Below are 27666 nucleotides of genomic sequence, written 5' to 3' on the forward strand. Positions count from 1 at the left end.
CCTACTCTTTCACTATTCTGTACGTTTCAATGAGGGTCCCCCCCTCATTCTTCTAAACTCCAGCGAGTACAGGCCCAGTGCCATCAAATGCTCATCATATGTTGACCTACTAATTCCTGGGATCATTCTTGTAAACCTTCTCTGGACCCTCTCCATAGCCAGCACATCCTTCCTCAGATATGGTGCCCAAAACTGTTCACAATATTCCAAATGTGGCCTGACCAGTGCCTTATCGAGCTCAGCATTACATTCTGTTTTTTTAATCCAAGCCCTCTCGAAATTAATGCGAGCATTGTGTTGCTTTCCTTTCTTCTTGGGTATCATCAAAGTTGGCCCTTGGATGTTTAGACCATAGACAATAGACAATAGGTGCAGGAGTAGGCCATTTGGTCCTTCGAACCAGCACCGCCATTCAATGTGATCATGGCTGATCATCCCTAATCAGTACCCTGTTCCTGCCTTCTCCCCATATCCCCTGACTCTGCTATCTTTAAGAGCCCTATCTAGCTCTCTCTTGAAAGTATCCAGAGAACCGGCCTCCACCGCCCTCTGAGGCAGAGAATTCCACAGACTCACAACTCTCTGTGTGAAGAAGTGTTTCCTCATCTCCATTCTAAATGGCTTACCCTTATTCTAAAACTGTGGCCCCCTGGTCTGGACTCCCCCAACATCGGGAACATGTTTCCTGCCTCCAGCGCGTCCAAACCCTTAATAATCTTATATGTTTCAATAAAATCCCCTCTCCGTCCTTTTAAACTCCAGAGTATACAAACCCAGCCGCTCTATTCTCTCAGCATATGACAGTCCCGCCTTCCCGGGAATTAACCTTGTAAACCTACGCTGCACTCCCTCAATAGCAAGAATGTCCTTCCTCAAATTAGGGGACCAAAACTGCACTCAATACTCCAGGTGTGGTCTCACTAGGGCCCAATACAACTGCAGAAGGACCTCTTTGCTCCTATACTCAACTCCTCTTGTTATGAAGGCCAACATGCCATTCGCTTTCTTCACTGCCTGCTGTACCTGCATGCTTACTTTCATTGACTGATGAACAAGGACCCCCCAGATCCCGTTGTACTTCCTCTTTTCCTCAACTTGACACCATTTAGATAATAATCTGCCTTCCTATTTTTGCTACCAAAGTGGATAACCTCATTAAACCCATTAAACTGCATCTGCCATGCATCTGCCCACTCACCCAACCTGTCCAAGTCACCCTGCATTCTCATAGCATCCTGCTCACAGTTCACACTGCCATCTGCAAATTTGATAATTTTACTTTGAATCCCTTCATCTAAATCAGTGATGTATATTGTAAACAGCTGGGGTCCTAGCACCGAGCCTTGCGGTACCCCACCAGTCACTGCCTGCCATTCTGAAAGGGATCGTTAATTGTCTTGGCAGCTCTGAATGGCATTATGGTTACAGTTAATTGATGCAGTTATCTCCTGCACCCATCATTTGTTCTTTAGGTTGTAATGTTTTGTCCCCCGGTGCCAATGGATTTATTTATTTTCCCTTGAGGTGTGTCAGACTTTCAGTCCAAGAAAGCTGTGCATTTATACTTAATTAGATCCTGGATATCAAGGATATGCTCATCAATCTAGTCCTGGCATTTTCTAGTTGAGAAGCCAAAGCGTCTTCACAGGTGTTAATTATTGCATCGTTTATTGCAAACAGGGCACTATACAAAACAGAAGCAGCAATAAGCCGTCTGGCCTTTTGCATCTTTCCCGCCATTCAAAGAGATTCTTGTGCAAATCCCATGTTCTTCAATTCCCATTAATATAGTAAAACTCCAATAATCCAGCATCTTCTGGACTCCTGAACAAAAATCAAAAAGTGCTGAGGAAGCCAACAGGCAGCAACTGTGGTGGAAATTGGATCCTCCTTCAGACTCAAACTAAGCTTCATTTAACATTTCACAGTGGAGCATTGGACGCAAGGGACTGCAGGTGCTGGCATCCTGAGCACAAAACAAAGTCCTGGAGGTACTCAGTCCAGGGTCAGTCTGAAGAAGGGTCTTGACCCGACACAAATGCTGGATCACCCACTGAGTTCCTCCAGCACTTTGTTTTCTGCTCAAGATTGTAGCACCTATACTTTTCTGTCTCTCTAATTAGTACTAGATTTTCTGACTATTGGATGTTACTATTATTAGTTAAAAAGAGATACAAAGACTCTCTTAGAACATTACTGAGGAGTTGGTACTTGGACCCACACCACTGGGAACTGCAAGCATTGGATTTTCCTGGAGAAACTCAGCGGGTGCAGCAGCATCTATGGAGCGAAGGAAATAGGCAACGTTTCGGGCCGAAACCCTATTTCCTTCGCTCCATAGATGCTGCTGCACCCGCTGCGTTTCTCCAGCTTTTTTGTGTAACCTTCGATTCTCCAGCATCTGCAGTTCCCTCTTAAACATTGGATTTTCCTGTTTGGTGAACCTACAAAAAAAGTGGTGCTCACTCATATGAGGAAGTTAGATTGAGGAAGCAAAGAGAATCTCACAAATCAAGAAACACTGCATCTCTACTCTACATATGTGTGATAGGAACATTTGAGACCAGAATGGTCATATCAGTTTTCAGTACGCATTGCGACACTATAGATTAGATCTCATAATAATAATAATAATAATAATAAATTTTATTTATGGGCGCCTTTCAAGAGTCTCAAAGACACATATCTCATGATCTTACTTGAGAACTAGTGACCACAAAAATAACTAATGTACCTTCAACACACCTGTAATTCACTTTTTAAAATGTTACAGTGGTATAATATTTTTTTCCAGTGAACAAGGAGAGTTTAAAAGGAGCATGGAAATAAAACCTTGGTCAGTTTAAAGGAATCGCAGGGAATGGGATCTTGGTTATTTAAAAGGACTCATAGAGTGGAATCAGAACTGGTGAACCAGATGCCAAAATCATCAGGTTTACTGAAAACTGGATGGCAGATTACTAGAGTTTTGCTGCCTCCACAGTCCTTGGGATAGAGAAAGGTGTTCTCATCTCAAACCTGACTCGTCGACCCTTTATGCTGAGACAATGATCCTGATTCTAGATATCTCATTAAGAACCATGTTGCTCCGTTAGTCACCTTATCTCGTTCCATAATAATTAGTTCAATCAGATTCTTCAGAGGGAGTTGATAACAACAGAATCTTAATACGTGGATGAACCTTAAAGGAATCTCTTCCATCAAAGATTACTGTATATCAAAGTATGTTAACTTACTCCCATAGAACAACCCCTCACATTCCAGGAATTAATCTGGTGAAACTCTATTGTAACTCATTGAGTCATGCAGCATGGAAACAGGCCCGTCAGCCCACACAGTTGGTGCTGACCATCAAGCACTGATTTACACCAATCCCATGCAAGTGTATCGTTGTACTAGCCCTGGAGGCAGTGCAGCGAAGGTTTACAAGATTAATTCCTGCAATGAGGGGATTGACATATGAGGAAAGGTTAAGTAGGCTGGAACTCTACTCTTTGGAGTTTAGAAGAATGAGAGGCGATCTCATTGAAACATATAAGATCGTGAGGGGCCTTGATTGGGTGGATGCACCGAGGATGTTCCCAATGATCGGGGAAACTAGAACTAGGGGACATAGTTGCAGAATAAGGGGGGGCTCTTTTAAAACTGAGATGAGGAAGAACTTCTTCACCCAGAGGGTGGTTAATTTATGGAATTCACTGCCCCAGGGAGCAGTGGAAGCAGAAACTTTAAATATATTTAAGACTAAAATAGATGGTTTTTTAGCTGCCAAGGGGATAAGGGGCTACGGGGAGAGGGCAGGGATATGGACCTAGGTATGGTTAGTATAGTAAGACCTGAGTGATCTCCTGGACAAGTGTCGATCGCCTGGATTGGGGTCGGAGAGGAATTTCCCGGATTTTTTTTCCCGAATTGGACCTGGGTTTTTTATCCGGTTTTTTGCCTCCCCCAGGAGATCACGAGGTTCTTGGGGTGGAGAGGGGTGATAGCGGTATAAAGGGGAGGGTAGTGTCTTGTGTTCTGTGTCTTGTGTCTACTGTTTGTGGGTAAGTGTGTCTGTTTAGTGTTCAGCCATGAGCGAATGGCGGTGCGGGCTCGACGGACCTGGTGGTCTACTCTCGCACCTACTTTCTATGTTTCTATGTTTCTATGTTCTGTGGGGAAGAAGACCCAAGAACTCTGCTGGCTCTTCTCTGATTAATACCCTGTCCATTCGGTTAGAACACCACCAGGATATGCAAACATTTAATAAAAAGAAACACTCACAATTTACCAACATGTGCTTTTCTACGTGTGAAGCAATTGTATTTAGTCTCGTCATCTGACCACCAGAGGGAGTTGATAACAATAGAATCATAATATTTCTTAAAGGAGCCTCTCCCGTGAAAGATTACAGCATTAGCGCAGACCAGCTGCTGTGGGGATACTCTGCTCCACATCTAGAATGAGGGACTGTGCCTGCCGATTGTGGTGTTAATACTCAATCCTCTGACTGAGGTCAATTTCTAGCTTTCTATTCCCTTCATTCTAGCATGGACAATATGCTTTGGCTATTATGCCTTTATTCCTCGGGTTTCACTGCCTAACACCTGTACGGGAATGTGGCATCAAATTACAGACAATGAGATCCAACATGTTTGCAAATGCTAATGGAATATCACTGATTAATGCAGAAGTTTCCTTTGTTAACACTTTCTTTTGACTTTTTACAAACCCCCAACCTGCTCACGTGCTACTTTGGTCAGTCACTACTATCAAGCATTATGGTTGCATTCAACCATTGTTCAACCAAGGTGGCTTTACTGACAACTCCACATTAAATAATGACATACCTGTCAAACACACCGATCAGAATACAGGGTCTCTTTGGGTTACAGATGGCCTGACTTGCAGTTATATATTTTAAGCAGCTTTCAATATAGTAATAATACAATTTTATTGAGTATTCAGTAAGGACTGGAGTATATATTCAGTTAAATTATGGCTGGTGTTAGGGCAAGTATTCAATGAAATGAAAGAATTGTAGCGAGTGTACGTAGAATGATATGATGTTGGTTACTGTGTCTGTGGCTCGTTTGAAACCCATGTCCAAATCGAATGTAGTAGCATGCATGCGAAAGAGACCTTCATACGGGCGCTGCAAGGGCGACCTGTGGGAGGCACGGCGAAGAAAAACGTACAGGCAGCCCATCAGCGGCAGTGGCACATGGGAAGGGGTCTCTCCATGACACGACGTTGGGATGGGAGGCAGGGCACTGACCCTCTCCTGCAAGCGGATCAGCACCGATGACGGGGTTCCCGGAACCCATCAGCAGCAGGGACAAACTCCCCGGGGACAGTGAGCGGAACACCATATACCAACTTCGCGGGGGACGATGAAAGATCCTCCTTGGGCGCCGTCCGAATCCCCAACAGGACCCATGGCAACTCGTCCATCCACCCAGGGCCCGTGAGACGAGTCTTCAGGGCGGCCTTCAGACAGCGGTGGAAACGCTCCACCAACCCATTTGACTGGGGATGGTACGCTGTTGAGTGGTGGAGCTGCGTCCCCAAAAGGCGGGCCATGGCGGACCACAGTTCGGATGTGAACTGGGCACCCCGGTCAGACGTGATGTGAAGTGGAACCCCAAAGCGGACAATCCAGGTTGCCACGAGGGCACGACTGAGTTGAAGTGTATGCGAGCGGGATGGCCTCCGCCCACCGCGTAAAACGGCAGTGGCCTCACGATGTCCACGTGTACATGATCGAAGCAAGCAAGCGAAGTCCGTGCCACATAAACCTTGCGGCCACCATAGTGACCGTGGCCCGGATGGATGCGTGGGCCAGCCCAATAGCCGCCAGCTGGCGCTGCTGATGGGCGAACCAAGGATACAAAACCTTCGCGAAAGCAAACGTGAGGGGCTTGTGGTCCGTGAAGGCTACGAAGGAACGGCCCTCGAGGAAGTACCGGAAGTGCCGCACTGCGAGGTGTAAGACGAGCAACTTCCTGTCAAAACGCTGTAGCGCTGCTCAGGTGACGGCTAAAGAAGGCGAGAGGCCATCAATGGCCGTTAACCGACTTCCAAAACGCCGCCGACCACAGAGTCCGAAGGATACACGAGCATAGTCGCCTGAGCCAAGGCCTCCTTCGCCCCTTCAAACACTGCCGTGGTGACAGCGTCCCACTGTATCTCCCGTTGCTTGCCCGTCAGCAACTGGAAAAGCAGCCGCAAAAGTTAGGCAGCCGGCGGAATGAACTGGTGGTAAAATGTGACCATCCCTACGAACTCCCGGAGGCCACGTACCGTAGCAGGCCATTGGAAATGGCGGATTGCCTCAACTCTGTCTGGCAGAGGCACTGCTGTGTCATGTCACCCGATGCCCCAGGAAGTTGATTGTCCGAAGGCCGAATTAACACTTGCCAGGGTTAATTACGAGGCCAAGGTAACTGAGGCGCTGGAAGAGTAGACGCAGGTGGACGCAGTGTTCCTCGCGCGAGCGACTTACCATGAGAATGTCGCCTAAGTAGGCAAACAGGAAGTCGAGCCCACGCACCACGGTGTCCATCAGGTGCTGAAAGGCCTGCGTGGCGTTCTTAAGGCCGAAGGGCATCCGCAGGAACTCGAACAACCCGAATGGGGTTATAATTGCCGTCTTGGGGACATCCTCTGGTCATATCCCCGGACTAGGTCGATCTTGGAGAAGAACCTAACCCTGGCCAGATGTGCTGAGAAGTCCTGTATGTGGGAAATAGGGTAATGGTCAGCGGTTGTGGCCTCATTAAGACGGTGGTAGTCCCTGCACGGCGTCCAGCCGCCGGACACCTTCGGCATCATGTGCAGCGGGGAGGCCCATGGGCTGTTGGAGCTTCGAACGATGCCCATGGCCTCCATACTCTGAAACTCCGCTTTTGCTGTGAGGAGCTTGTCAGGAGCGAGCCTGCGGGCGTGGGCGTGGAGCGGTGGACCAGATGTCAGAATATGGTGCATGACACCGTGTCTCAGGCTGGCCGAGCCAAACTTGGGGGTGACAATGTCCGCCATTGCCAGGGGGTTGCTGACTGGCGCGGTGGGCCCAGTAGAGCGCAAGGAGATCTTCTCAAAAGTTGACGCGTGGATGAGACATTGGCCCTTCACGTCCACGAGGAGTGACTGCGCCTGCAAGAAATCTGCACCCAGCTGCACCTGGGCCACGTCCGCGATGATAAAAGGCCAGGTGAAATGGCACGCGCCGAAAATGACAGGAACCGTGTGTGGATTGAACTGCCATTCACAGCAGTTAATGGGGGGACCCTCTTACCAGCACGAAGGTCAAGTCCAGATGGGGGCAATACGCTGACCTTCGCCCCGGTGTCTACCAAGAACCTGAGCCCATGCGCCGGTCCCAGACATACAGTCGATGGATCCTGCCAGCCACCGCGGTGACTATCGGCGGCCGGCGCTGCCGTTTCCCGGAAACGAACATGGCTGGCGGCATTGGCGGGCTGTTGAACCCCAGCGCTGGTGGTAAAAACATCACATCCTTCTCCTTGGATTTCCTGGGTCCTGCTCAGCCATCCTCCTCTCCTGTGCCACTTGTCTGGTCTGTGGCTCAGCCATCCTCGTCTCCTGTGCCACTTGTCTTGTCTGTGGCTCTTGTGGGCGTGGCCCTCTTGTGGGCTTGGTCCTGGGTCGCTGGGCCTGCCAGGGCTTTGAATCAATCCGGTCCAGCGATTCCGGGGATTCCAGCGGTTCCAGGTATTCCAGCGCACCCACCTGCTGCTGGTCCGAGATCCACAGCTCATCAGTGCAGGCCGCTAGCCGGATGGGATCTTCAAAGCTCTCCCCCGCGAGCTGCCAGCGGATGTAAGTAAGTAAATTCAAAGAGCGGGCAGGGCAGGTGGTCGCCCATGAGCATGGCATCTCGCTCATGAGGGCCGAGGGCATCCGGTCGCCGAACCCGCCCACGTTAAGGACCTGACAGGCGCGCTGCATTCGGTTCGGCCCGTAGATCCGGAGCAGCAGCTCCTTGACGCCTGTATACTTACCCTGGTGGATTATCCAGGTAAGGAATGACCCAACCGGCCGTGTGCTGGTCAAGGGCGCTTACCACATAGTAATAGCGGGTCTCATCGGCTGTAACGCCACGGATATAAAATTGGGATTCGGCCTGTCGAGGTCTAAAATGTAGGTAGCTTCAGGGAGACCGCGTTGAGTCTGGCCTCGTAGGCGGCAGCGCCAGAATGCATTTTTTTTTCAAATTTCCCTTCCAGGATTACACTCCTGGGCACCGAGGTCACCAGTGTGGCAGCGATGCAAAGGATTCCAGCCAAACATTAATCGGACAAGGGTTGCATGCACTAGATGTGTTTATTCTCTCCAATGCAGCTCCCTACTCCTCAAAGGTCACGGGCGTTGCCCGGCCTTAAATACCAACTCGGGTACCGCCCCTGTGACTAGCCCCTCCCACATCAAGACGCCACGATGGTTCGTTGTGCTCTTGGGTTGCCTCCAGGTGCCGCCACAAAATAAACATTTTTTGTCGATAGTCACATATGCACTATAAGAACTCTGGTCCAAGGATTACAAGAAGTCTTCAGGAAATACATTTTAACCTACTACAGAGAGCTCATTCAAACAAAATTACTTGTATTAGAAAAAAAACAAAATTTTAAATCTTTCTTTAAATAATTTTGTTTATGTTCTCAAAATACCTGCTATGAGCTAAATAATATCAGTCAAGAATCAGTTTATTGGGGTTATCAAAGAGTCCATTTATTTTTCAATTGAAGTGGGAATGCTATGTGCTAGGAGATTGGATGTTATGTCACACTGGGGGAGAGTAATGGGAAGATCGACACAAAATCCTGGAGTAACTCAGTGGGTCAGGTAGCATCTCTGGAGAGAAGGAATGTGTGATGTTTCGGGACGAGGCCCTTCTTTAGACAATGAGAGTAATGGGAGGCAGGAGGTCAGGTCTAAGATACCTCCAGAAGTAGGTTCAGTGTGCAAATTTATACCCCTCCAAGCTGAAATTCTCCGAGTCAAGGCATGTTTTACAGCGGTGACAATATAGTCAGCATGGCTTTGTGTACGGGAAATCGTGTTTCTTGAATCGAATTAGAGTTTTTTTTTAAAAAGAGGTCACGGAGAGCAGAGCGGTGGACGTTGGCTAAATAGACTTTAGCAAGGGCTTTGACATTGCCCCGCATGATAGGCTAGATTGGAAGGTTAGATCTCATGGAATCCAAGGTGAACTTGTCAGTTGGATTGAAATTAACTTGTTGGAAGGAGTCAAAGGACATTTGTGGAGAGTTGTTTTTTTTAATTTGGAGTCCTGTGACCAGTGGAGGGCCACAGGGATTGGTGCCGGGTCCACTAGCATTTGCTATGCACATTAACAATTTGAATGATAACGTAGTTAACATGGTAAGTAAATTTGCAGATGGCGCCAAAATATTTAGTATATTGCACGGTGAGGAAGAATATCTTAGTTTACAATAGGATCTCGATCAGAAATTGGAATTTAACTGATAAGCATGAGATGCTGCACATTGGTATGTTAAACTTGGGCAGGATTTACACAATAAATAGTAGAGCCCAGAAGTGTGTTGCAGAACAGAGAGATCTGGCAGTGCAGGCATATGGTTCCTTGAAAGTGGTGAATCACATGAACAGTGTTATGACGAAGGCCTTTGGTACACTGGCGTTCAGTGGGATGCACAGCTATAAAGAGAGTGATAAAGTACAAAAACACAACGGGGAAGGCATAAAAACGGGGATCTCGAATCATGAACGTCTTCAAGTACATTGATGTTGCTCTGTTTCTTCTATTATCCTTACTACTGCACTAATAAAAGTGATTTGAATACCTTAACTTAGTTTAGTTTAGAGATACAGTGTGGAAATGTAGAGTGCATGCTGACCAGCGATCACCTAATTTAATACAATCAGTAATAAAGGACACCATCTCCCCCCTCACCACCCTGTGTAGTCCATTATAGCGAGAGTTTACTGTATTTGAATGGTTAAAACGTTGATAGGTGGATTTCAAAGTGTGAAGTCAACAATTTTCACCCAAAAATACAGAAGGCGTTTCCAAATAGTAAAAAGTTAGGGATTATAATAATTTCAAAGGGACCATGGTAATGATGTTTGGAGATATTGCGTGAAATTGATTGTATAAAGATCATTTAAAATCTCATGAAAAGAGCACACAAAAGAATCAAAATGTATTTCAACAAGGTGGCAGAGGTTATGCTACAATTATCGCTACATTTCACAAGAGGTTGCAAGGGAGTTACAGACCTTGTGTTTGGCGGTGTCCCAGTTGTGAACCAGTCGAGCAGGGATCAGAAAGAGATCGTCCACGTGACATGTTTGGCAATAGTACCAGCCACTGTAGGCACACACCTTGGCAATCCCATAGGACAACCCCACTGGTCGTTGACATCCTATTAATACAAAATTATTGGATTAAAAAAAAATCCCAAATACGAGTGGATCAAGCAGAGGAGAGGAGGAGAGAGAGAGAAGCGAGAGAGAGAGAGAGAGATTCGGAGAGAAGAGAGAGAGAGTGGCTGAGTCCCAGGCTTTCGGAGAGAGGTGGGTAGTAAAAAGTTAGAGATTATAATAATTTCAAAGGGACCATGGTAATGAGGTTTGGAGATATTGCGTGAAATTGATTGTATAAAGATCATTTAAAATCTCATGAAAAGAGCACACAAAAGAATCAAAATGTATTTCAACAAGGTGGCAGAGGTTATGCTACAATTATCGCTACATTTCGCAAGAGGTTGCAAGGGAGTAACAGACCTTGTGTTTGGCGGTGTCCCAGTTGTGAACCAGTCGAGCAGGGATCAGAAAGAGATCGTCCACGTGACATGTTTGGCAATAGTACCAGCCACTGTAGGCACACACCTTGGCAATCCCATAGGACAAACCCACTGGTCGTTGACATCCTATTAATACAAAATTATTGGATTAAAAAAAAATCCCAAATACGAGTGGATCAAGCAGAGGAGAGGGAGAGAGAGGGAGAGAGAGGGAGAGAGAGAGAGAGAGAGAGAGAGAGAGAGAGAGAGAGAGAGAGAGAGAGGGAGAGAGGGAGAGAGGAGAGAGAGAGAGAGAGAGAGAAAAACAAAAACAGAGTTAACACTTCTGATTGTTTAAGAAGGAACTGCAGATGCTGGAAAATCAAAGATAGACAAAAATGCTGGAGAAACTCAGCAGGTGAGGCAGCATCTATGGAGCGAAGGAAATAGGCAACGTTTCGGGCCGAAACACTTCTTCAGACTGAGGAAGGGTTTTCGGTCCGAAACATTGCCTATTTCCTTCGCTCCATAGATGCTGCCTAACCCACTGAGTATCTCCAGCATTTTTGTCCACGTAACACTTCTGATTGATGACTTTCCAGTTCTTGGACTTGTAAATAACAAGTGACAGGAGCAAAATACAACTGCCTTCAATTAGTTTTTAAGTTCTCAAAGAAAACCAAAATTACTAATGTATATGTATGGCTATCTATTGGAGTGAATACCAACAACGTTCTTCAAATTAATGCCTTGAGATTTTTGCATTCACCCAAAGGAAATACATGTACTTGATTTAACATCTCATTCAAAATACTGCATCTCTGACAATGCAGCATTGGGTTGTTAGCAGGATTATGGGTTTGGACTTGTACCAACAGACATCCGCTAAAAACACTTCAGTCATACCAAAGCAAATCATTAACAGTGACAATGCACACCCCAATCATTATCTATTTTCTATCGGGCAGAAGATACAAAAATTTGAAAACATGCATCATGTCTGCAAGAACATCTTCTTTGCATTATCTCTAAAGACTCTTGGAGGGAGGGAATAAGATGCAATTTTTCTCAAACATTTTTCTACTTGTCTGTTTATGAGCTTCACCAGCAGGGCCAGCATTTATCCTTAATTGCTTTTGAAGTGGTGTTGAGCCACTTTTTAGATCTACTGCAGCATTCAACTAAAGAAGTTCCTTCAGTGTTTCACTGCATTTGATGCCCTTGTCCTTGGTCATAGAAATGCTGTTTATGAGAATCATCCCATACGGTAATTGCAGTGCATTTAGTAGATAGTACACAGCAACCACAATATATCAGTAATTTAAAGAATGAATTATCAGAGTGGGGGCAGGAGTGCTAATCAAGCAGATTGTTTTGTGCTGCCTGGTGTCAGGCTGCTTGTGATGTTGGAGCTGTACTCATCCAGGCAAACAAAGAATATTCCACTGTGTTTCTTGTGCTCTAGATCATGGAAAGGATTGGGGCTATCGGCAGGTTAGTCATTCAATGCAGGACACAACCTCGGAACTGCTCTTGTAGCTGCAATATTTATGTGGCTATTTCTTGACAGTGCTGACCCCGAGATGTTAATGAATAGGTACTTAGCAATGGAATTGCCATTAAATGTCAAGGATGGGTGATTATACACTCTTAATGGATGTGGTTTTCCCTGGTAAATTTGTGGCATGAATGATATTTGCCACTTATCAGCCCATTTGTGCAATGAATTGAGCTGCGTTCACAACTCTCTGCAATTTCATACGGTCATGGGCGGAACAGCCGCTAAATCAAATTGTGATACATCCGGTATAAATTGGAGAGTGTAGTTGGAGACATGTTGAATTTATTTAGCTTTCTGAGGAAGGAGAGGCATTGATGCGCTTTCATGGCCATAGCTTCAATGTAGTTCGACCAGGACAAATTGTCCGTGATTTTTGTATCTAGGAACTCGAAACTTGACCATAGTGCCCGCCATATTATTGATCCAGAATAAAATAAAACTCTAGACTTCTTGTCCTTCAATAATACTGTTAAATCACATTTCATTCCCAGTATGTTAACAATACACCTGGGTTGGAATATCTGAACAATGCTTGCACAGCCTCACCAGTCAGTATTGTAGTGGATGACTGGACGTCCAAGAACAAATCCACCTCCAATACTGCTTTACCAATACAAACAAAATAAGCAAGGTAATAATAGTGCTGACCATCATCACAGTAACTACATAACAAGAGAGATAAAACTACGCTGAATGAATAAACCGACAAGTTAGTTATAAAACACAACAGAAATAAAGGCTAGCTATAGTTTAATTGCTTAACAGATAAAGACTTTCCATTGGTAGTATGGCAGTAGATCTCAGATTGAAGACCAGATCATTGCTGTTCACAGCTGTGATAACAAATCATGTCACTGCACAATGGCTTCAAACCCCACCCAATTGTATCCCTTCATAGTCTGGCAGTCACAAAGTCAAAACATGTAACCACACCTCATTTTTGGCTACTATTCAAGGGCCTACTACTGTTAAATGGATATGGACAGGTCTGTGCTGAACTGTGCTCACCTCCATGATCAAACATCCTAACAAATCTCAATCAAGAGAAATAGCTGCTTGTGTTAGAAAAGGTGATGGGGTGCCAGGGATGCTAATGCATTGCAAATTGCTAAATCGATTCAAAATTCATAAGCATACCATGGGTGCTGGGATACAAATCCATACATGTAACTTTCACAGATTGGTTTAATCTGTTCTAAATTAGAAAACTGGTGCTCTTCTGGTTAGAGACAGGCAAATTTCACAGAATTGAAGTCATTTTGGCCCATTTAATTTGCTTCAGCTCTTTGGTGCCACCTCCTTGTTTGTACCCCATAATGTTGAAAGGAAATTAAGGAGGGATTATAAATTTCTGACTACATTTTCTTCTACCACCCCTCCAGGCAGTGCATTCTTGATCATAACGCTGTTAACTCCTCCCAGCTGCTTTCCCAATTATTTTAAATCTGTATCTTCTGGAATGTGCTAAATGCCGAGTATTCTTCGTGTAGCATTGAGAAGGTGCTGCACTGTTGGACCTGCCGCCTTCCAGATGAATCGATGAATACATTTAACTTCTCCGTTGGGAATGAAAGATCCATTACATTATTTTGAAGGTAAATACAGACTATTCAACTTGATGTGCTTGCCGATATTTACTCCCGAGCTCGATTATCAGGTCATTACTGCATTGCAGAATTTAGGATCTAGCTGTGCACAAATAGGTTGTGCCATCACCAACCACAATAATAATCACAGTTCAGATACCTTAAAGACATGACAAAAAAGTTTATCTTTTTACATTCACTGGTGAAAATTAATTATCATAGAAGTCTTAATTAAAAATCCTTTTGATATTAGTGGATGTTCACTCCAGCAACAGCAAGCAGCGGGACGTTAATATCAGGAGACAAAGGTTCGCCTCACTTGACTTTAATCCGTAAAATGAGAAGGGCATCTTTTAGGCTCCACAGTAGAATCTTATAAAACACACACAAAAATTTAAGGAACCTGCGTCACATCAATAAGAGAAATGAATCACAGTACATCAAAGAGCCATCACGTTCAAAGTAACGTGCCTCTGGAGTTCAGCAATCCCCTTTTAACAATTGCTGCCAGATGGTGAATGGGGATGGGGGTAGGGGAAAAACAAAGATCATTAAGTTGTATATAGTCTACACTGACACATTCAATGTTACTGGGCAGTATTTTACTACTATCACCAAGATATGTTTTTACATATGTTTAATAATCTAAATTATTGTTTAAGTTACACATAAACAATAACAGTGAATATTGCTACAGATGGATTACAATGTGTCATTATTGAACTAAACTAGGAATTTGTGAGCTGGAATTTGTTCGTGATTAATTTGGCTCTCGTTCTATCAGATCACAGCATAGTGGGTGAATGGCAGCAGCCTATTCCTCGATGTAGGTTCAGCAGCTATTCTGAAATAACTACCCATTCCTTTGACTGGGTAGGACTGCCCCACAATGCCTCAGGAATCCACAGGTTACCCCTTCACCATACGGGAATTTTAGGATTGTCCTTCTTCAACTTAAACAGATGTTGCAGGACTTCTTTGGCGCTCTACTTATTTCATCTCGAGTGATCAAGGAGTCGCATGTACCAGTTTTCAGTAATGCCTGCTCTATTCAGCATTCTACGCCATGCATCACGGTGCTTGAATAGCATAGCTAAGTTTTTTTTTCGCTACCACCGTGTCTGAATTGCATTATACAACTACTTATTTACATAGATCTTGGAAAGGGGGAGAAGAAACACCACAAAGGAAATCGTTGCTTTGATGTTACATTCAAAAGCAATGCAGGATGAGAAATGTATTCACTCTTGGGTACTAATTAGTCCTGTTTGTTACATGAATAGGAAAGTCTCAGAACCTCACCAACAGGAAGACAGTCTACCTACAGTGAAGAGGCTGGAGAGTGTGCACTCCCTGTCCAGACCATACAGCCTTTTGTAATATTTCCCAGGGTCAGGGTTCGATTAGTGTTAAAGAATGGTACATTGAATCAGACTAAAAAATAAGGGAGTAGGAGGGGGTAGTGGGGGTAGAGAGAAGGAATTGGGACAAAGCTTTGTTCGGTCAAAGCTTCATTTAAACACACAGGCTTCAAACGGAACATTTTTAACCTTGAATCCTTCAGAGTGACATCATTCGAAGAGAGAGGTGGCTTTCTCCCATCCCATCCTTTATAGCTGTCTCAATGTATTCTCAAAATACTGCTTAACATCAATCCAAATTCAAAGTACTGCCAAACTGATATCAGTTGGGAACAGTACCAATTAAAGGAGGTTGTATGAAAAAAATATTTAAAATGTAGGTATGTGAAAATTTAAAAATACTACATTTTGAATATTAAGTGCATAGAAATCTGTATGTCATAAATCACCCCTAAAAGACTAGAAAAACCAATGGACCATCCAAAAAAAAATCCTGACCTACAGAATAGGTAGTGGTGAAATAAAGAAATCCAGCAACATAGCAAATACCATTATATGCACAGTTCTTTTAAAAAATTGTTACAACAAATTATGTCTCAAACACATAAGCTAACAGCCAAGAACAGAAAATAACTCAAGGCCAGAAAGTCAGTCAGTACCCTGTCAGTCAGTACTCTGGAAAAAACACACCTTTAATAGCTGCTCAACGGAAATTGCATCTTTGGCGTGACTGTCCCCGACTAAACATCATCTTAGTGTTACGCACTTGGCAAATGCTCAAAGGCCGCAAATTAGCTGAAAATCAACAAACTCATGGAGCAGTCAGAATCACCAGAGATATTGATATTGATTTATTATTGGCATGCTTAGTTTATTATTGTCACGTGTACCGAGGTACAATAAAAAGCTTTTGTTTACATTCTACCCAGTCAAAAGAAAACTATGCATGATAAGAGTCAAGCTGTCCACCATGCACAGATAAAGGGTACAACATTTACTGCAAGGTATAACACTGAAGTCCGATTAAAGATAGTTCAAAGTATACAGACAGACAGTGAAATACTTTATTTTGCGTATTATCCAGTCAAATCTGCATGAGACACAAGCACAACAAGCGATTCACAAGCACAACAAATAGTGCCATGACAAAATAACAAGGGTGCAAATATGGCGTTATTGCAGTGATACTGCTACAGAGAAGATGCAGATTTAAAAAAAAGTGCAAAGCCCATAATGAGGGCGATCGAGTCTAAACCATAACTTATGAAAGGTCTGTTCATTAGTCTGAAAATAGCAGGGAAGAAGCGTTCCTGAATCGGTAGTATATGCTTTCAAGCTTTTGGATTTTCTGCTCGATAGAAGAGGAAAGAAGGAGGAATGATTGAGGTGCAAGCGATCCTTGATTCTGTTTGTTACTTTTCCAAGTTAGCATGAAGTATAAATGAAGCCAATGTGGGGGCAGGCTGGTTTGTGTGGACTGGGCTACATCGACAGATCTCTGCAATTTCTTGCAGTCTTGGGGAGAGTGATTGACAAAGCTGGTTTTGGTGCATCGTGATAGAATGCTTTCTCTGGCGAATCAATAGAAATTAGCCAGTCAATGGAAACAGGCTGAATCTGAGGAAGAAGAGGCAACGGTGTGCTTTATTGGCCATGGTGCAAATTATTGGTAATATTTACACCATGGAACTTGAAGATCTTGACCATCTCCTCTTCATCAACCATGAGCTGACTGGGACATGTACCCTCCAGTCATTAATTTCAAGCCAGCAACCAAAGTTCATGGAAGCTAAGCACCAAGTCATTCTTAACTCGCTTCACTGTGACCCCCACTGCTTCCTCCCATTCTGACAATCAAAATCCATGTTTGAACCCTGAAAAATATGGAAAGATATCCATATTTTGGGAACTACCTCTGAGTTAAGGCAAGCATTGATATACCACCTACTGCAGTGCAAATGACTGGTAAAAGACTTCCAATCCGCACCAAGCTCATGGTCTACTATGCAACAACGATCTCTGCTTCTGTAGATATTTGAGGCATGGAAAATGTTTAATACCAACATATCTCTACAAAATTCTCCAAATCCAATGGGAAGATAGCAAATTAATGGCAAAGTTCTCACTCACATCAATATTCCAAGCATCAAGGCTCTCATCAAGCTCAACAAGCTCCTGTGGGCAGGCCAAGTGATCCATATGTCCAGCCACCTTGCTTTGTGTAGCTTATTGTTTTAAGTGATCTTCTTAAAGCAGGTGGGAATCTCAGAATGGAGTAGAGAGAGGATAAAGAAGTCCACAGATACCCCTGCCAGCTGGTCCGTGCAGGTTTTGAGGATACGGAACACGCACACAATTCTGAGCTCTGTCAAGCCAAAGATTTTCAAGAGTGCATTCTCAAAGTCTCCTTGAAAAGAAGCATCATTGTTTCCAATTCATGGGAATTCCTGGCCCACAGCCATGCAAACATGGAGGAGCAGCATACAGGAGGCTATGACTACCTACAGTTTCTGTGATGGGAGCATAAGGAGCACTGATCAGTGGAGGGCACACAACATCCCAAACAACCCACTCACTCAACCCGTAAACCACTGTCTGCTCTCACCTATGGCAAAGTCTATGATTAAGATTTCATCCTAAAGAAGGAGGGGAAATAGCAAGCAGTCAAGATATTTTGATTCCATTCTATTGTGCAGTGCTAAATCTTACTGAAGATGTTTGGCAAAGGATATGCAGTTCCTGTGTTTTGAAGTCTTGCTTTGCTGATAGCATTGAATTCCACTGGACTTCACAACTTCCCAAAATATAATTTTATACAATAGCATTCTAAATACTAGCGCATGCAGTTGCACCTCCTATTTGGGTTGACATGTCCATGTAATATCTTATTTCAACAATGCACTGCCATCAACATGTGGGAACTGCATTTGGCTTGGATAACCACTTTTGCAGTGAGTGCCTCCAATTATTCAATTTGAAGCCTGGGTTTTTGAACTGGAGAAATAGCTAGAATCATCGCTGGTAATACTGAAGGCTGAGATGTGTAGGAAGGAACTGGTTTAAACCTGAAGAAGGATCTCGACCCGAAACCTCACCCATTCCATCTCTCCAGAGATGCTGTCTGACCCGCTGAGTTACTCCAGCTTTTTGAGTCTATCTGAAGGCTGAGATGTTCCTCTAGTGCATTTTCCAGCAAGTAATAATCCTGTAGGTCAAGGTATGAAGAAGCAGGCAATGCATGAATCCACCAGAGGTATGGCAACTCTCAAACCAATTTGTCGTGGTCCGAAGACTCAACTGTAACTTGGAATTAAGCCCTATACACTCATTAAAAAGAGCAGTGATCCTGGTATCATCTTTGGAAAACAGCAGTATGTAGCTCATAATGATCGCCACCACCAATTCCTTTCTATTCCTTAGTCAATGTTGTATCTATGTTCTTCAACCTTTGATTATTCAATTATTGTTAAAATATGGCACAGTCTTTAATTTTATTGAGAGCAATGAGTTCAAAAGAGAGGATATTATAAAATATCATTAAAAAAGACTACTTAGTTGTTCATTTTTGGGCACTGCACTATAGGAAGAAAGTTAAGGCCTTGGAGACATTTGCTTAAACTTTCATCCCTGTTACCCATTATGTTAAGTGACTGGAAAAGCTGTTCTCCTTGGAGAAGAGAAGCACATAAGAGTATTTATGGGTTTTCAGTACTATGTAATGCTTTGACAGAGCAAGATAGTCAAGAAGATGAGGAAGCTGTTTAAATAGTTTAGGAAAACAAATTTAGTTGAAAGAGAGCTAGCAAGCTTTCATTGTCTGTAATATATTGCCCGAAAGGGTGATGGAAATGTAACATTTTAAAGGGAACTGATTAAATTCTTGAAAGGAACATATAGGGTTTTTAGGAAATGGCAGAGAAGCCAAATGGCCTTTTCCTCCCTTTAATCATATCAAGATTCTGAAAAATAAGTTCAGTGTGCATTCAGTTGGTGTTAGAATTGGTTTACGTAGTCAGAATGGTTAGATTGAAAGCACATAGTTAAGACTCCAGAACTACGGGAAGGGAGTGCTGCACTGTTGAAAGATTATCCCATCAATTCAAGTTGTCAGAAAAGTAGGTATTTCCAAAATCTAACACCCAACTCGTTCACCTAACAACTACTAGGAGGAATTCATCTCAGGATCAGAAATCAGCCATTTAGAGCTGAGACAATTCTTTACCTCAGGGTGTTACGGCTGTTCAATTGTTAAGTTCGTTCAAGGATGAGACCAACAGATATTTGAGCACGTAGCAAGATGAAGTACACGGGGACCACTGCAGTGCTCTTTCCATTCATTTCTAAAATAGGATTGCAGCAAAGTTAAATGCTTAAGATAGTCAAATTAACTAGGCTTGCACTTGCATGAGTGCAGTGAACTGAGGGATAATCTAACTGACCTTTTGATGAAGGCATTGTATAGAGAAAAAAAATATTTTCCTTTGGAAACAGAATCTAAAACTAGTGGGAATTACCTTAAAATTAGAACTAGGCTGTGAAAGAATTAGGTCAGGGTGTACCTCTTCACGCACAGGGTAGTGGGAACCTGGAACACCACACTCTATAATATAGATGTAATTTTTGGTAAGTTTCAAAATTTAAATGGCAGATATATTTCCAGACAAAAACATTTAGTACAGAATTGAGGTAAATAGAGGAATAGATCAGGTAGATGCACAGAGTCTCTTGCCCAGAGTAGGTGAATCGAAGATCAGAGGACATAGGATTAAGGTGAAAAGATTTAATAGGAATGTGAGGGGTAACTTTTTCACACAAAGGGTGGTGCGTGTATAGACAAGCTGCCAGAGGAAGTAGTTGAGACAGGGACTATCCCAACATTTAAGGAACAGTTAGACAGGTACATGGATAGGACATGTTTGGAGGGATATGGACCAAACACGGGCAGGTGGGACTAGTGTAGCTGGGACAAGTTGGCTGGTGTGGGCAAGTTAGGCCGAAGGGCCTGTTTCCACACTGTATCACTCTACAACTCTAAATGCGTGGAATTGGTATATGGATAAGCTATGATCTGACTGAATGGCCAAACAGGATTGAGGGGCTGAACAGCCTCCTGTTATTAGAAATTACTCAAAATACCAGTGCCAAGGGTTAATAAACAATGCAGTTCCCAGCAGCTTACCTGACCTGAATAATTCAGCACATATATTACCTTAACATAACTGTTGCTCACAAACGATGTTACTCGTGGCTCCACACTTGTCCCCAAATTCTGACATGCTGATTCAACAATGACACAAAAAAAAGCAACAAAACGTGACAGCCCACATCCTGTCACTCTATACAACTAATGAAGTTTAAGCGTCAATCAACTGACTGATAGGGACGCAGCCCACACATCTTGCATTACAATTTAAATAGCTTTTACTAAATAAATAACACATGCCTTGAGGTGCCATTGCTGGGATTAGATTTACTTAAAAAAATAGCTTTGCCATCCATTGGCCTGGTTGGACCTTGTAGAATGAGACAGTTATTACTATAGCTTTAATGGTCTTCCTGGCACTTTTTAAAATTTTCGGCACTGTCACTGCCACTTTCTGGCCTCAATTTGTCAAGCCGCACAATGCGGGAATTGTTTAGCCAGTACGGTCTCAATTAGACATGGCTTTTGCCGTATTATTCGCCATTCAGGCGCGGTACAATGGAAGCAATTACAGGAATCTGTGCTGAGGGGCTAAGGAATTTAAAGTTTTAAGAAAACGTGTTTTTTTTCCCTCTCCCCTCACTCCCATACAACTTAACTGGCTGCTTCTTGCTTAATTCATTGACAAAAGTGACAGGACTGCTCTTGTCAATTCTGAGAGGTCAGCTGATAAATGGATGAGGGGCGAGATGGTTGAATTCAAGCAACGACCCTGGGTCATTGGTTCTGCAATTACCTGCCCGAATCCTGACAGGTGTGTGAAAGTATGGAATGCAGCAGCAATGTGAAAGGATAATCAAATAGAAGGTAAGAAAGGCTCCAGTGTCATGTATACTTTGAGCTTTTATTACTTTGGTATTATAAAAAATTAACTGCATTAGGCAGTTGTGAAGAAAAGAGAGTTTATAAAGTTTACAATTCTATTTTTGTCACGCATAAGAGATTTCTATCCACTACACAGATTCACAACTACGCTGTTTAATCAACTGTTACTTTAACACTACCATCCATCTCCACATTGCTTTTAGTAAGAAAACCAAGGGCCAACGTCATCAGGTCATCAGGTAAAATCCAGCCATGGCTCAGACTCCAGAATCAAACGGCCATGGGTTCAAACCCCAATTTAAGGATCTGAACATAGGGCTGACAATCCCAGAGCAGAGACAGTGCTGCACAGTTTATGGCTCCACTCTTCAGAAAAAGCAATAAACTCCCGAGCTAGACGTAACAGATCCTACTGCACAAAGCTGAAGAGCAGAGTACGTTCTCAGTGTTTTAGCTAATGTTTTTGAAACAACATCCAAAAGGATTTACAAAACACTGTGACTCTGCTTTGTGCATTTTGACTGGATCATTTCCAATGTTGGAACTGTGAACCCTCCATATGTACTTTATTGGCTTCAAAATGTTTTGGAATATTGAGAAGACCTTTTTAAACGAAATTGCGAAGAAAATTGGAAGCAGTTATATATGACGCCTGTTTTTAAAAAATGTTTTAAATGTTTAGAGATATCCCATTCTATGTCCTTATGATGCAGAATTTCCAATCAGTGTAATGAGGAAATAGTTACGAACAGAAACACCAAGTCCAGTTTCCCAAGAATACACCAGACATTTACTAATGCCACCAGCAGACATCCTCAAAAAGGATGAAAGAGAAATAGCAAACCTATGCTGACTAGATACTGGGTCGCAACCCAAAATAACCACCACCCCTTTGCCTCTGCAGATGCTGCTCAACCCGCTGAGCACTTCCAGCAGTTTGTTTTTGCTCTGACCCATGGTTAGCTTTAAGCACTAGGATCTGGATTAAGAAATCCAGACATTCCAGTTTACATGTTAAATACAACAAACAGTGTTGATTTTCAGTCTGGAACTCAATTTACACCTTAGTCCTGAAAGTGAAACAAAAGCATTTAATAGAAATGTTACAAAATTGTAAGATTTAAAAAATCAAGTCTGTCATTTATCCCATCAGATAAAGCATAAAAAGAACTTTAATTTGATACCTAATTCACTTTCATATCTTCAGTATTAAAAACGTTATGGTCATTTTCATACTCGGAAATTAGCATTTTGTTCCCTTTTGCTTTTCCATTAACTTAAAGGGCCTGTCCCACTTTCACGACCTAATTCACGACCTCTGCCCAGTTTGCCATTCTCATACTCGCAGCATGGTCGTCACGAGGTCGTAGGTAGGTCGTGATGCTAGTCGTAGGTACTCGTGGCATCAATTAGTTTGGGGCGTTTTTTCAACATGATGAAAAATGTCCACGAGTAAAAATCGTTGTGATATAGGTCGTGAAAGTGGGACAGGCCCTTGACTCAAAATCTGTGAGCGAGGACAGTCAATTGACATAAAAGCCCATAACTTTCTTAAAAAATTAAGAGAACTGAATGAAATTTTCAGTTATTATAGACTGAAGCATTCTGAAACAAATATGATACATCTTACTTGGATGGCCTGAAATTAAAGTATATAAGCTAATTACAAAATTAACTGTTTTGACGGAAATAGTAATAAACACCTAGACTGCCTTGAAAATTCAAAAATGTGATATTCTCAAGATCAGAACTTTAATATTATTATAACGATAACACAAATAGTAAATAACCAACAAAACATTCATATTCATCAGTGTCATCAAATCAATTCATCTAAATTCAATTACTAGATCTAAACATCTATCCCATTCTTAAGAAAAGGTTAAAACATATTTTTAAAATAGCCAAAGTATCCAAATAACAAACAGGTCCCATTCACACTAGAATTCACAATATAACATGTTTAAATCTCACTTTGTCATGAATTTCTATGCCAAATGGAAGGAATTGAATGTTTAATTCCCATAAATTTTACTCTGTTGGTTTATAACACTGCAACAGGCAAGGGCCGTTTTGCACAGACACGTGTTCATAATCCACAAACATCCACTCTCAAGATAATCAAATTCATCATTTTTTGCACAATCATGTCATAAGAACATCTAAATTATCTATATGTTGTGTTATTGTTTATCCATGATCAATATTTTCATACTAAACATCTAACTGAAAACTATGTACTGTGGATGTTTTTAGTCAGATAAGTAGTATGGAAATATTGATCATGGATAGACAATAACACAAAATATAGATGATTTAGATGTTCTTATGACATGATTGTACAAAAAATAATGGATTTGATTATCTTGAGAGTGGGTATTTGTGGATTTTGGCGCTGCCTTGATTTGGCTCTCAGTCACAGCCACAAAGACGCGGCCGATAACGGGGGTAAAATAGCATATTTCGCATCAGCAGATTAAAGTGAAATTACACTAAAAACTAGATAAAATGTTAAATAAACGATCTACCTTTTGTTTTGTCCTGCTCTTGCGATCCGTGATTTTGAAGGCGTTTGAACTCAGGTCTGACTTTAATCCAGCGATTCAATAGACCCAAAACTTATTTTTTTAAAATACGCGAACGGGATTACACAACAACATCTCTTCATAAGTTTTTCGTACGGGCAAAGCCCTCTCCAACAACCAATAAAAACCTGCATTTTATTCACCCCCCCCACAGCTTCTCGAATCGCACGCACAGGCAGATCTGGAGCGTCACTGATGTTAGGAATTTGTAACAACGCTACATTTAACCTTTCTGGCTGTGCGCTCACTGTGACAATTAATGCAATTCTAATGTATGGTACAGAATAAATATGAGGCAAAAAGCCACTGCTTCATTCCTTTCTTTTTATATACAACCCATGAAGATGGTGTTGCCTTCTTCTTAAACAGTCCCTCAAAATCACAAATGGCTTACTTTTGTTCTGGGACTATGGTTTCGCAGGAGTTGATGGAACCATTATTGCTACCACAGGTAGCACAGAAGATGCTTGATGGGATGGATGGGAGAGTAGTTTTGGAGATGCACTCTTTCTGCCCTTTATGCTGGGCTATATTCTTCCAATAAATTAACATAGTCCTGATCCCAAATGTTCCTTCTCTATTGAGTGGTCTTGAGCTAGGGATTCCACAGAGCACAGTTGCAGAGAGCATCACAGGGGTCAGTGTGTTCCTAGCTTCAGTGCAAAAGTCAAGACTTTAATGACAATTGGATATCAGTGCCTCTGGACTCAACGCTGTGTCTGGGATGGATATCTGTTGTGCTGAGGGTAGACACGAAATGCTGGAGTAACTGAGCGGGACAAGCTGCATCTCTGGAGAAAAGGAATGGGTGATGTTTCGGGTCGAGACCTTTCTTTAGACTGATGTCAGGAAAGTGGGTGGTACAGCGATAAAATGTAGATAGTAAGACTGGCTGAGGGACAGGAAACACTAGTCCCTCAGCTTTACACTAGCCATAGAGCAGCATTTCTAGAGGCAATAAGGATGGTCAAGGTTTAGGATTGAGATCCTGCATCAGGACTGAGATGGCAGAGGAAAGATTGCCAGCAGGGCCAGCCTTAGGAGGTGCGGGGACCAATTGCGAAAATTTTTCATAGAAATATAAATAAATAATTATAAATGAGTTACGTGGCGTGAGTAAAATGACAATTCGAGGGAGAGTTCCTTTCACAGCGTGTGGGGAGTCTAGCCAGGGGCAAAGTTGCGGGGAGGGCAGGAGCGTTGAGAAGGAGGGGGTCGGGGTTCATGCCAGTAACACTCACTCACCAGGTGTGGAGCTACCGCATTGTGGCCGGGGAGGGAAGCAGCTCGCCTACGAGCGGCCTCCATCACCAGACAGCGGAACCGACTGCCATCTCAGCGCTTTCTGCCGGCCCGCTCACCTCTGGCAGTGCTCTCCGTCTGAACAGTGAGGGGACCAGGTCAAGAGCAAAGATCATAGAGCGGAGGGGGTCAGCGGGTGATGGGTAACATCACAGCGGGCTGTGGAGCTTACTCCTGTGTCAGCGCGAACAAGGGATCAATTGAGGTTACTCGCACTGACATATGGAGTAAGCTCCACCGCCCGCTTGCCTGTTATCCATCGCCCATTGACCCGCTCTTGAGCTGGATGATCCCCGGCCGACCCCCTCCTTCTCAACGCTCCTGCCCTCCCCGCAACTTACCCCTGGACAGATGACCCACACGCTCTGAAAGGAACCCTTCCAGCAGCGCTGTCCTTTAACAGCCACTTCCCACTTTACAGCCGCTTCCCATCAGCTGCTAGCAATGAGGGATAGACTTGGCTATCCCTCAGTACAGCAATATCTCTTGAAAGTATCCAGAGAACCTGCCTCCACCGCCCTCTGAGGCAGAGAATCTCACAGACTCACCACTCTCTGTGAGAAAAAGTGTTTCCTCGCCTCCCTTCTAAATGGCTTACTCATTATTCTTAAACTGTGGCCCCCAACATCCCTGGACTCCCCCAACATCGGGAACATGTTTCCTGCCTAGCGTGTCCAAGCCCTTAACAATCTTATATGTTTCAACGAGATTTCCTCTCATCCTTCTAAACTCCAGAGTGTACAAGTCCAGCTGCTCCATTCTCTCAGCATATGACAGTCTCGCCATCCTGGGAATTAACCTACGCTGCACTCCCTCAGTAGCAAGAATGCCCTTTCTCAAATTAGGGGACCAAAACTGCACACAATACTCCAGGTGTGGTCTCACTAGAACTCTGTACAACTGCAGAAGGACCTCTTTGCTCCTATATTCGATTCTTCTTGTTATAAAGGCCACCATGCCATTTCTTAGCGGCAGGTACTCGGAAAACGTGGTAACTGTGAAGATTTTTCAACGTTGAAAAATGTCCACGAGTAAAATATACTAAAGATGTAAAAATGTGATACTTTTTAACACGTAGTCATACCGTAGTAGCTCGTGAGTTTACCGTGGACCTGGTGTCCTATATCACTATTGTATGTTCATGATGAAAATAAGAATACTCTGTATATTCATTACCTTTGAATTGTAGTTTTATGTAATCCTCCCATAATTTCTGAGTTCCATTTCACAATATCTATCAGACATACAGAATGTTGCAAGGTAATATCTTGCCCAAACTCAGTTTTATCTTTCTATCTCAATAAATATCACAAAATATGCCATTGTTTCAGCCACATTATGCAAAATAGAGAATGTAGGTTATTTGTTATCAGTCATCCCATCCCAGAAACAACAGTACTTAAAGAAGAACATTTGTTTTACTAATTTACGAGCATGTACCATACAGAGTCCGTTGATCCATATCCAACAAACTGTTGTGATAATTGCATAAAAGGTATTATTGTCTAAGAAATGTGGTGTGGAATGATAATCCATCTCAGTACTCATTTAGGTAAGTCCCAAGCTATAGATACTTTTCCCCCATCCCCAATCCACCTCGCCCGATCTTCATTGAACCTACCATTTGACCAATCTATTACTCATCTGCTGTAACGTTTCCTTCCTATCAAAATCTCTGTGTAGCATCTCTGTCCTTATCTTCCAATTCCCACTTTGAAATAAAATACAACTTTCAACTTAAACATTTCGCAGCAGGATCGCTATATAAATGCAAATATATGGTATTTTATCCTAGCACCACACAAGAAGTGTTTGCATTTGGAGAAGTTCGATACGGACCAGGAATGAAAATTAATAGTACGTCTGGGAGATTGTTTGTGTCTTCCTTAGTGAAGACAGATCCGAAGTACCTGTTCAACTCTTCTGCCATTTCCTTGTTACCCATAATAATTTCACCCATGTCTGCCTTCAAGGGACCCACATTTGACTTTGCTACTCTTTTTCCCTTAACATATCTAAATAAGCTTTTACTGTCCTTCTTTATATTCCTTCAGCCCGTATTGCCTGTTTTGTTTCCTTCTGTTGTCCTATGAAAGTTTCCCAATCCTCTGGCTTCCGGCTACTCTTTGCTGTGTTATACATCTTTTCTTTGAGTTTTATTCTATCCCTAACTTCTCTTGTCAGCCACGGTTGCCTCCTACTCCTCTTAGAATCTTTCTTCCTTTTTGGAATGAAATGATCCTGCGTCGTCCGGATTATGCCCAGAAATTCCTGCCATAGCTGTTCCACCGTCATTCCTGCTGGGATCCCTTCCCAGTCTACCTTGGCCAGCTCCTCTCTCATGCCTTCATAGTCCCCTTTGTTCAACTGCATCACTGCCACCTGATTTAATGTTCTCCTTCTAAAATTGCAGATTACAAATAATCATATTATGATCACTACCTCCAAGCGGTTCCTTTACCTCGAGTTAT

The 27666-nt window shown here is 43.0% G+C and overlaps 1 protein-coding gene across 2 annotated transcripts in view; it reads right to left on the reverse strand.

Moving 5' to 3' along the window:
• plekhm3 (pleckstrin homology domain containing, family M, member 3) overlaps window positions 1–27666 on the reverse strand; it is a 130351-nt gene that overhangs the window by 64218 nt on the left and 38467 nt on the right. For both annotated transcript variants that reach the window (XM_055638349.1, XM_055638350.1), the window contains one exon: window positions 10267–10412. In XM_055638349.1, coding sequence (XP_055494324.1) covers window positions 10267–10412 — 146 coding nt within the window. The remainder of the gene's footprint in view (window positions 1–10266; window positions 10413–27666) is intronic.

This window comes from Leucoraja erinacea, chromosome 7, assembly GCF_028641065.1.
Source record: "Leucoraja erinacea ecotype New England chromosome 7, Leri_hhj_1, whole genome shotgun sequence".
Taxonomy (NCBI): domain Eukaryota; kingdom Metazoa; phylum Chordata; class Chondrichthyes; order Rajiformes; family Rajidae; genus Leucoraja; species Leucoraja erinaceus.